Source organism: Bremia lactucae, assembly GCF_004359215.1.
Source record: "Bremia lactucae strain SF5 chromosome Unknown BlacSF5_NotPlaced_9_SHOA01000002.1_551695bp, whole genome shotgun sequence".
Taxonomy (NCBI): domain Eukaryota; phylum Oomycota; class Peronosporomycetes; order Peronosporales; family Peronosporaceae; genus Bremia; species Bremia lactucae.
The window spans coordinates 201,137-211,747 of NW_027152021.1; the positions used below are offsets into that span (position 1 = coordinate 201,137).

General features: G+C 46.1%; 6 protein-coding genes across 6 annotated transcripts; 3 read left to right on the forward strand and 3 right to left on the reverse strand.

Moving 5' to 3' along the window:
• Nucleotides 1–736: 736 nt before the first annotated feature.
• On the reverse strand, nucleotides 737–5,558 carry CCR75_002971 (uncharacterized protein; the record flags this gene model as incomplete). Its single annotated transcript, XM_067961068.1, has 9 exons — nucleotides 737–937; nucleotides 1,007–2,081; nucleotides 2,149–2,259; nucleotides 2,338–2,403; nucleotides 2,474–4,940; nucleotides 5,096–5,117; nucleotides 5,164–5,214; nucleotides 5,329–5,415; nucleotides 5,471–5,558. The coding sequence occupies 8 exons, from the start codon at nucleotides 5,556–5,558 to the stop codon at nucleotides 1,629–1,631; spliced, it is 3,345 nt and encodes a 1,114-aa protein (XP_067823395.1). The 3' UTR covers nucleotides 737–937; nucleotides 1,007–1,628.
• Nucleotides 786–1,558, forward strand: CCR75_002972 (uncharacterized protein; the record flags this gene model as incomplete). The annotated part of the gene is made up of 2 exons (XM_067961069.1): nucleotides 786–1,118; nucleotides 1,181–1,558. 2 exons carry the CDS (start codon nucleotides 786–788, stop codon nucleotides 1,556–1,558), a joined length of 711 nt encoding a protein of 236 aa, XP_067823398.1.
• Nucleotides 5,559–5,635: 77 nt separating the features above from the next.
• Nucleotides 5,636–6,655, forward strand: CCR75_002970 (uncharacterized protein; the record flags this gene model as incomplete). Its single annotated transcript, XM_067961067.1, has 1 exon — nucleotides 5,636–6,655. The coding sequence occupies one exon, from the start codon at nucleotides 5,636–5,638 to the stop codon at nucleotides 6,653–6,655; it is 1,020 nt and encodes a 339-aa protein (XP_067823396.1).
• Nucleotides 6,656–6,732: 77 nt separating this feature from the next.
• CCR75_002969 (uncharacterized protein) lies at nucleotides 6,733–7,053 on the reverse strand (the record flags this gene model as incomplete). Its single annotated transcript, XM_067961066.1, has 1 exon — nucleotides 6,733–7,053. The coding sequence occupies one exon, from the start codon at nucleotides 7,051–7,053 to the stop codon at nucleotides 6,733–6,735; it is 321 nt and encodes a 106-aa protein (XP_067823643.1).
• A 382-nt stretch (nucleotides 7,054–7,435) lies between these two features.
• On the forward strand, nucleotides 7,436–9,164 carry CCR75_002967 (uncharacterized protein; the record flags this gene model as incomplete). The annotated part of the gene is made up of 4 exons (XM_067961064.1): nucleotides 7,436–7,537; nucleotides 7,641–7,859; nucleotides 7,923–8,369; nucleotides 8,432–9,164. The coding sequence occupies 3 exons, from the start codon at nucleotides 7,436–7,438 to the stop codon at nucleotides 8,136–8,138; spliced, it is 537 nt and encodes a 178-aa protein (XP_067823635.1). The 3' UTR covers nucleotides 8,139–8,369; nucleotides 8,432–9,164.
• CCR75_002968 (uncharacterized protein) lies at nucleotides 8,382–9,005 on the reverse strand (the record flags this gene model as incomplete). Its single annotated transcript, XM_067961065.1, has 1 exon — nucleotides 8,382–9,005. One exon carries the CDS (start codon nucleotides 9,003–9,005, stop codon nucleotides 8,382–8,384), a length of 624 nt encoding a protein of 207 aa, XP_067823642.1.
• Nucleotides 9,165–10,611: the final 1,447 nt, after the last annotated feature.

Genomic DNA, 10,611 nt, shown 5'->3' on the forward strand with positions numbered 1-10,611 from the left:
GTGACCCTGGGTGAGGTCGGTCATTTTGTCTAACTCTTCTTCGCCACCTCCTTCCATGCCTTCATCTTGGTTATGGTCGACGTAGCCGTTTTTGACCTTGTTGTCGTTGCCGCCGGCGTCGTCATCGTTTTTCCGGATTTGTCCATCATGAAATTGACTTGGTTCCTAAAACCAAATACTGTGTGCCCTGGCCGCCCGAATGGTCGCGTACCCGCTGCGCCTCAGCCTCTTGGCGTACTTCTTTTTATGTGTCACTGTTCGCAGTGCAACACAAATTGTACTTACTTTATTATCATTTAGTGTGTAGCCCTTACTTTGGTTTGTGTGTTGACCTAAATTTTTGTGAAGCATATTGGAGTGTTTATTGTTTTATAATTTTATCTAATTTTCTACCACGGAGGTGGCAGCTCCGCACCACGTGGCCCTTGTCCTTGTCTGCTATAGAAACGGGCACCCTATGCTTCCAGCTATCCAATTTATTAAAATGACATTATTAATAAGGGAATTCGTACATTTGTGGATTTATACAATTTAAGAATATTAAAAGACCATATATAAAATTCTTTCTAAGGCATTTAATTTATAATCAAAATTTCTCAAACTTACCTAAGATAAATTTCCGCCACCAAAGTCGAGTTGACGCAAATAATTAATTTAAGAATTAGAACGTTAGTCGATAACTTGTTTACAGCAGTATTTGTGGTGCAATGATTGCACCACGTCAAGTATTGTTAGCTCGTTCAATTGCTGGTCCTGCTTTCAACAAACTCGAGAGATAGGCAGATATGGTGACCACGAAGCGACTGAATTTAGAAAATTCACGCGACGGCGATGAAAGCCTTTCAGTTTCGTCTTCAGATGGCGAGCACGAACAGCATCTAACGACAGAAACAGCTGGGCAGAAGGAGGTCTCCAGCTCCGACGAGGAATCTGACGAGTACGGTACACTGTGTATTTCCCATTTCTGGCCGCATCTAGCAAACAGCACTAAGCATGTCGTTCATAGAGAATTTCAGATTCCGCCAGGGTTTGAGATCATTCGAGGCAGCGGCGCCGTGACACGCGAGGCTGTGTTTCACAATGACCAGGAGCTCTGGTTCTTTAAGCTTCCTAAAAATGTGCGTCGTGTTGCACTTTTTAACGTAAAAATTGGCTAAACGCTAAGCTTTGACTATTAAAGCTTGACGCGTCGGTGCTCGCCAACGTAAAGATCAAAGTGGATGAAGATAACGTAGCGGCTACGCCCGGCAAGGTAATTGCCAAGGTGACCGCAGAAGAGGGCAATAAAAAGTATGTGCTTTTGAACGAGGATCGAATGCTGACGGACCAGCTCGTTAACGCGCTGCCGCTCGCCTTGGACCGAGCACGCTTCGTGCTGGGCAAACCATTTTCACGCTGCTTTTCGCTTGTCGATGACTACGTGAACTCCGTGTCTTCCCCCGAAGCGACAAACAAAGTGGCTGTCGAAGCTTCACCAGTCGTTGAAAAGCTCAAGATAAAACGCTTGATTGGCAAGCATGAAAAGCCACACAAGTCGAAAAAAGCAAAACATAAATAGTAAAAACTTTGTGACGAAACCAATGATATACAATTTATAAGATTTATCAAGCAATAGCAAAACTGTCCGTCTAAAACAGCAAAAGGGGCTCCGCTGGTCGTGCTAATGGTGCACCGTCCCGTTTGGAGCTTTTGCGCTCCTTGCCGTTTTTGATTTTTTTTTTCATCTCGCCATTCTTTTCAGTTTTACTCGAGCTGCTATTCTTGTGACTGCGGCTTTTTGTACCCGACGAGCTTCGATGATGAGGTCGGCTCTTATGCGATTCCTGCTCGCCCTCGCTTAGCAAAGTTTGACGACGCGATGCATATTTAGATTTCTCTACAATAACATCTTTCTTCTTTCTCTTCTTAGTACTGTGTTCGTCTCGTGAAGCTTTCTTGTGTTTGTAGCTCGATTTCTTTGATTTTATCTCGTCCTCAACCGACGTCATGGACGGCGTCTGACGATGAATCCACTGGTCTGTACGAACCTTTTCATCTTGACCAAGTGGTATACTCAAATCAACAGCAGACAAGTCAATTTCCTGCAGCGTATTAAGAAGCAGGCGACAATTCAATTAAAAGCTTAATGCAGCTAATTACAAAACATACCTCCTCATCTATTAAGCCGAACTTCTTCCGAGTACCGCGGTTATCTTCGTCACTTGAACGAGCACCATCAGGCATCAAATCGTCTTCTAAAATATCACGAGATTTTGCTTTCTATTAGCATATGAAAAACAAATTGTAAGCTACAACTACCATCAGATGACTCTAAATTCGTAACCAAGAGCATTGCACCTTCGCTGCCTTCCTTCTTTTTCCGTTTGAGCTTGCGCTTAATGCGCCCATCATACTTTCGAATTCCTGCACGCATTCAATAAAAACTTCTATCACGTATCTTATATAACAGCAAGAGAGCAATATAAATGCTTACCATATTTTTTGTCGCATCACTCGAAGCCTGAGAGCCACTTAATAGATAGAAAGGGTCTTTACGCAATCGCTCTTGCTCACGTGCATCCTGACGCTGTTTTTGTTCCTTTTCCTTTTCTGTATCATCCGATTCCGACTCCGACTCGGACGACGAGCTATCGTGATGCCGACGACCATAACTAAGCTTTGTCCCAGGCTTTTGCTCACGTTCGCCATCACTAATGCCACTGTATCCTCCCCCGACTCCAGCGTATACCTGACTAACAAACGACACCTCAAGTTCATTCTCCCCTGAAAACGCCGAAACTCCTCCATCGGATTCCAAAAATTTGGCTTCTGCAGAACTAATTGGCTCATCAAGATTTAAATCTCCCGGAAGCGGTACCTTTCGCTGGGCTCTATTACCAACAGGCGCAAGTCGTTCTGTAAAGTACGAGTTTAAGATATCCACACGCTTGGCTGGATCCAGATACGTGGTACCATTAAATGCACGCTCAGTGCGTTCTTGAGCCGTCAGTGCTCCAAGTCCGATGCCCAAAGCAAGCAAGATTTGCTGTAAACACACTGCACGTTCTTGTACTTCGATATACTCACTACGAACAAACGCAGGAAGGCACTCCATAATTGTAGTCGCAATTCGCTCAACCGTATCGTCATCTGCACGCTCAGCCGTCGCTGTGAGAATCTTGAGCAAGGCTTGAATAAATACGGTTTGAACAAGACCCGGAAGCCTCGTCGAACATGGCTCTAGCATTTTATCAACAAGGTCTTCAAGTCTTTGAAGCTTTTCCTCTTCCGTCTCCCGCTCATCCTCGTCGTCCTCTTCCTCCTCGTCGTCTTCATCCACATCTTCTAGAAATTCCATGACATATTCCCCAGTGATCCAAGCTGCTGCATAATACACTTCTTCGAGAGTGCTAGCTCCAGGACCCCCAAGCGCCTCCTTTTCCATCAGCAACTCCATCATATTATCAACCGTGACGCTACGCACACTTTTCACCCGTACGGAAATGTCAATAAGTTGACGGGCTACTTCGACACCATGCGACCGCTTTGCCAGCTCATTCTTCATCCCTTTTGATTTTGAATCTTCTGAGCTCAAGTCAAGCGCACTTCCGGACGAGAAAAGCAGCGATGATAGAGAGGCGTCAACCGATACTGCAGTATTTCCTGGCACACGAGCGAGCTGAACCAGCACGTGAACATACCAATCAAAGTCGTGAATATTTGCATACTTGTTGACTGAACACACGTGTAGAATGTGCGTAATAAGTTCGTGGCGATACGCTCCATCAGCACTGAGGGTCTGCCGCATCAGTTCACGTATAATCAGCGCCGCGTTATCCGGATTGACCATCCCTGACAGCAACTCGAGCGCTCGTATCCGGATCGTCATATCATCAAGAGCCAGACATTTCACAATGAGCTCTTGGTGCTCAGTCACGACATACGGATGAGATTTCATGAGATTACTAAGACCAACGAGGCCCAAGTAACGTAAATTCTGATCTTGATCTTCGATGTAGCGACGCAAATGCTCCGTACACAATTGAACAACCGCTGCAACGTTGCGAGGCTGGGATCCATCGTTTTTCTTGGTATACAACAAGGCAGTTGTGACGGTACTAATGCATTCGTACAGCAGCGACTTGGCCGGAGTGTTTTGAATGACCGTTGCGAGCGGGTCGAGTAATTTACGCGCCAATCGCGGCTCTTCTGGCACTAAACTTGCAAGCAATTTTACGACTTTAATAAGCATCCAATTATTGGACGATGTCGTGAGTAGACGAAAGAATTGAGGGGCTAAGCCCAAGTAATTCTTGGGTTTTTTATTCGCGAGCTCGCAGATGACGTTCACCGCGCACGACACGACAGTCACGTCAGGTTCCTCCATTCTTTCTTTTAATAAATCAAATGACAGTCGCAATCCTTGGGGGTATCGCAGAAACATTTTGTACAGCACTAGAGTAGCTTTCTTGCGAATATACGGCTTCGGAGCGCTCATCATCGCTAGCACATCGCCTAGTAAGTCTCGTGCCAAGTCAGTCGTTACAATGTTCGCCAGTACATTAATGGCGAGACCCACTTCGTACTCGCTGGTACTGCCAAACTCTTTCTTTAGTAGATTCGTACACAGAAGCACGACGTCCGTCGACTGTGTGAAGCTTTGGCACGCGGCATTGTAGCCAATGCGTTTGTGAGCAAATCGCTCGTAGCTCATGACCTCAACGACGTGAAAGGCAGCCCAGCACATATCGTAGCCCAACATGTGCAGGTACGTGAGCTTCCGGACAGCCTGTGCCTTTATGAAGGGATCCGTATTGCGTAACTCGGCCTTGATCTCCTGCAGCGCTTGGGAGATATACACCGTCACATCGCCCTTGGTCGAGCGAATTCCCTTAACCAGGTCCTGTAAATTCTTTTCAAACATGACGGGCGATGCAGGTGATAAGCAGCGGCAAGGAAGGCTGCAAACAAGAGCTGTAGAGAGGACGGCGGGAGAATTAAACCCGGGTCAAATATCCCATTTGCTTTTTGTCAGCAAATGGGTTTTGACCCAAAATCTTATGTAGCGCTTTTTCAGTAGATGCTAGGTAAAATGTAATGAATCAATTCGACAAACGCTTGAAAGAACGCTTTTGCTACTGTTGTATTAATGTAATGTTGCTAAGATTGGCAAGGGCTTTTAACCCATGACCAGCTCCAGTAAAATCATCAGCGTGTTAATGATCATGAGCGGAACTGCAACAGACGTGAAAGGATTCATGTTAGAAAACGTAAAACGATCAACTTTGAAAATGTTGCTCCATTTAAACTAGTAGATGCGACGCATTATGACCTCACAGCAAGACGTACATCGCAAATACTGCACTGCAATAAGAAAACCCACGATTTGATTCTTTATCGTCATGCCCTGCGACGAGTCCACCTTGTGCCAGCCATCTGCAGCCTCAACATCAGTAAAAAGACCACACACCGAGCACGACAATGGACGTACGCGAGCGCAGAAAACGCTTCTCGTGCAGGATACAGACGGCATTAGTGAGCAATAGGCTCGTCAGCACGAAGTTCCACAGCACGCCCATACTGCAGACGCAATACGATGAATGTCAAGTACATTTTTTTGGGTACATTCAGGTGTCATCAATTTTAGTTTTACGTGATGGCTGGAAATCAGGTCAAGGGGCACCTTAAACGCCGCGATGGATGGACTACATTAGCCGCAGATGGAAAGTCCCATGCAACAATAAAAAAAATAAGCCAGAAAAAGGTTAGAATGTTGCCGCGTTTGCTCGTACGCGCAGGCGTGATTGGTTTCATAGTAGCAATTGTGACGTTGCTAATTAAGCGACAACAAGAAAACACTCAACCACCAAGTCCTCATAAAGAAGCACGACTTGAAAGTAGTGCTCCAAGGCAAACTGCTGTTAAACCAACAGTACAAATTCTTGGGAAATATCCACATGATACCACGGCGTTTACACAGGGGTTCACAATTTTGAATCGCGGGTCTGCTACGTTTTTCGTCGAGTCGACTGGATTGTATGGGCAGTCAGCTTTGCGTCTTGTGGCTCCCGATACTGGCAAAGTACTGAAGCAATTTAAGCTTCCAGAGAACCTCTTTGGAGAGGGCGTAACTTTTGGTTCAAAGGATGAACTGGTCATGCTAACGTGGAAGAGCAAGACGGGCCTTGTTTTCGACTTGCAGAAGAATGAAGATGGCAAGACAGACGGCTTTATTCTCAAGCGCGAATTCACTTTCGATACAACAACTAGTGAAGGCTGGGGCATCACTTTTGACGGCGAAAATTACGTTGTCTCAGACGGCTCCTGGACACTCATATTCTGGGATCCCATGACAATGAAAGAGGTCCGGCGCATCGACGTTACAACCCGTAGCGGAGTACAGAAGATTGCTCATATTAATGAGCTAGAGTATGCAAAAGGATTCATTTACGCAAATGTGTGGTACCAACCGTACATTGTAAAGATCGATCCTGTTACGGGCATTGTCATCACCGTGTTTAACCTGTCCAACGTGATTGCTGACGCCGGCGTGGACGTGAATGCTGGTGCCGTGCTCAATGGAATCATTTACAACGAAGTCGAGGATGTGTTCTACATTACTGGAAAACTATGGAAAAATGTCTACAAGGTGCATTTAATCGATTCCGGGCAATAAGCTCATCGCAAGCATACATTATAGCAGTAAAGTAAACAGAACGTGAAATAGTAAGTTTTTTAGATAAATCTTCTTTTTCATCCTTCCTGCTGCAAGAATGGGTTGGGGATCTCAGCTGTGCCATCTACGGGAGAAACAAGCATCACGGATGTGCCTCTGCATACCACAAGCCCCACCTTACGCGATGTGTCCGTAATTCGATACTCATCGTTCGGATCACGCAAGTACTCGACGCAGTCGTCCAGCACCAGATTCACCAGTTGGTCGTATCCCTTGAGTGCACCCGTCACCTCGCGTCCGCCGTGGAATTTGACGCGCACTTCTTGGTCAATATACTTGGATAGATCTAGGATTGGATCTTTGCGACTGCTGCCGCTGCCAAACCCATTTGCAGCCATTTTGTTGTCCGCAAAAAAAATGACATGTCCCTGTCAACTGAGCCTTCCATTGGTCTAAAACAATTAGTGCATTTGTAGTATCAGACCGAATAAGACATTCCCAAATGTACACGAAAAGAAGTTTCACCGCGGACGAGCGTGTGTTGGAGGCCGTGGCGCAGACCAACACACTTTCAGCCGATCGTCAGTATAGCTAATGCAATGAGAAGTTTTATCAAAAAGAATTATTGCTTGACGCGTGGATGCAGATTTTGAAGAGCTGTGTCACTTGGCGGTGAGACTCTTTGCTGCCGACAAGCAGAGCAAGCGAAGGCTGACGCGCACGGCATGTGGGTGGTATTTATACATTGTTTCAATCTGCTATGTGTTTTAATCCGATACGATGTTGTCATCGCTGTACTCTGAAGCGGCGTCAGGATGGAAAGTGGACAAGATGGAGCAGGTGGTGCTTGCAGTCGCAAAGATCCTCATGGACAGTGCAAGGGTGTGTGACGATGATTTAAGCTGACTTTGCGGACACTGATGGCTGGTGTGCTGTGATTTTGTAGGCAGGTATGACTGCATATGCTTTTCGATTGCATCTAAAGGGTATGACGATGTCGGAGCAGCACATTGAAGTCTTCGCACATGTATGCGGTTTCGTGTACTTATTCGCAATTGACGTTCGGGCACCAATTCAAAACTCACATTCGCGCAATTTGCAGTTATATGAAGTCCATATGGAAAATATTCGAAAGATTGTCTCGCGGAGAAGTGGCTCAAGTATCCCGCACTATCTTAATTTGGAGTGGCGCGTCGACCTCGAGGTACAGTGAAAGTTGCATCCTGCCTGCAATAAGTTTATTTGTAATGTCGATGAATTACGACAGCTCGGTACTCGATTTCAACGATATAATCCAAAGCCTATAGTGACGCTTCGCCTAGACACAGCTACCCAGGCTAGCAGTTGTGTCAAACCGCAGGTTCAAACTACTTGTTTTCGTGTAGATTATGATGGACTTAAGCTTTTGCAGCGCCAGCTTGAAAATGCGTTAAAAGAAGTCGATTCTGTACACTGCAGCCGAATTCAACGATATATGCAATAGTCTTTCAAATTTATACTTTTATATTTACCTGCTGCTCCTAAATCTTTATTCAATTGTAAAGGTACAATTGCAATTAAACCAGTATTTCATCGTGTCGTAGTAAAAGAAGATGGCATCTACTTAAGCTTAATAACTAGCAGAGGCGCACAAAGAGTCAGCAAACGTCTATGTTACAGTAAAATTAAGCTCTTGGCTTGAAGACGTCGGCCTTAGCCAAGTATTCTTCCAGATCTAAAAAATGATTTACATCACGTCAGTAAGAATCGAAAGCCAAAAGCCAGAGAATATCGCACCTTCGAATTTCATATCGAGCCCATTGAGTTTGCGGATACTTAGAAGCTGATTCTGAAGCGATCCGTTATTATACATGAATAGTGTTGGACAATTCCGAGACGGCCAATTTTCGATACAAGCCTGGGCCTGAATACTCACGAATTTGACGTCACGGTGCTTCTTTGCCACTTCACGCAACACGTGAGCCATGACTTTGCACTCCTCAAGGGCATCATCCCAAAGGTAAGCGATAACCCAGTGGTCGTTGCTGCTCTCAGTCACTTCCTTAGCCCATTCGTCCTTGGAAATTGGCTGTACATCGCCAAATTTATTACGAGCCGCCTGGGTCATCATCTCTTCGATACGACGCTGACGAATACGAGCCAGTTCGGCGTCGTCGTCATCGTCGTCCTCCATCTCGTCCAGCTCTTCCAGCGTCGCGTTCTCGCGCGGGTCCACATGCTGCTCCTCCTCTTGCTCCTCCTCTTCAGGAACCTTCGATTTGGGCGCGAGGATGCCTTTCTTTACCAAAATGTCCTCCCATTCTGTCGTTTCACCAGTGGGTGCGTAGAACACGTTGCCGCGGTCGCCCATTGTAGGCTTTTAAAGAGTGATCTAAAGACGTGCACTGTGTAATTTTCAATTTACATTTGATGAAATATGTCAATCGGTAGCATGGAATTATACTTGTATTTACTGCTGGCGAGTATACTTATTTCAAATAAATTGTTATTCATACGAGCATAGCAACATCGTGAAACGGTCCAACAGCACAAGCACAGAGGAAGCGTACAATTCAAGTCATCCTTGTGTTTGCTGTTGCTAGGCATATGTAGCCAAAGTAATACAAGCAGAATTTATTGGTGTAAACCAAATTAGGGACTGTTAAAATTTGAGAAATGTTATTTCCACCGACAGTCCCTTTTCAGAAAGTTGCCGTCGACAATAGAAGAGGCAATCCAAATTGCCTCAGTTGAGGAGCAATCCTGTAACAGTGCCTCGGTGACAATTTGGTATAAGCTGTCGGCCGAGAGGTCAAATGCCACTCCATGGGTGTGTGCAAAGTATACGTTGTCTGTCTTAAATGCGGCAAGCGCGGCCAGCAGGAGGACTCCTTCACAAAGGGCGATGGCAAGAACCACCGTGCGAGACGCATCAGTTCTGCATCGACCACTGAGGAATCGGGAAATGCAGGAGCGCAGTAGGGGCGGGATGCCCTACTGACGCGGACTCTGAAGCTACCCCTAAGTTCAGAGATATCAAACAAATGGGTAGCATAGTTCCTGAGGTCTCGAAATTCAGACCTCAACCCTGCTGGTCTATAGCGCTCGAGTACGAGGCTGACTGGCGTCCGAGGATGGCGCGGCGTGGACGCTGTTATTTATAGCAAACTCCACAAAAGGCAATTGTTTGCTCCATTCTTTGGGAGTCACTATCGTGTGTGATACATCTGCCACGACCCGATTGGCATGTTCTGTTTGGTCATCTGTCTGGGGATGATCTGCGGTCGATATACAGACTTTGCTATCTAGCAGCTCAAACACATGACGCCAAACCCCAGGCGTGAAACGTGGATCCCGGTCCGATACTATGGAATTGGGCATACCGTGTAGTCGGTATACATGATCCACAAACAAGAGAGCTGCCTCCTTGCCTGTGATCGATGTTTTACATGGTGCTTAACCTACCATTTTGCGCATTCTGTCTACAAAGACGACGAGCCCGTCCGACCCTTGTGGTCGGCGGCATGCCAAACATGAAGTCCATTCTTACGACTTCCAACAATCCGTTGGAATCGGCAGCGGCTTCAGTGGCGCACTGCTAGACGGTGCAGGCGTTGTGTGCTGACACTGTTCGCAGGAGCGAATAGTGTTGGCCACCTATCGATATAGTGTGGCCACCAAAATTCCTCTGACACTTTTAAAAATGTCTTTTCATGGCCCAGATGCCCACAAGATGGTGCATCATGGAGTTCTTGAAGATTCACCAACCCGAGATCTACATCATGAGGCCCATAGATCATCAAGAATTTACGAGGTGACAGCTGATGCCATAACATGCCATCGCTGAAGCTAAAGCGATTTAGCTTAGCTCAAGTGCGACGTAAGGGCTACCTTTCGTCCAACGAAGTGATCCAACCGCAAGCAAAAATGCTCGTCCTGACTGTAGCTATCTTTATATCAGAGGCTAACGAGCTCGT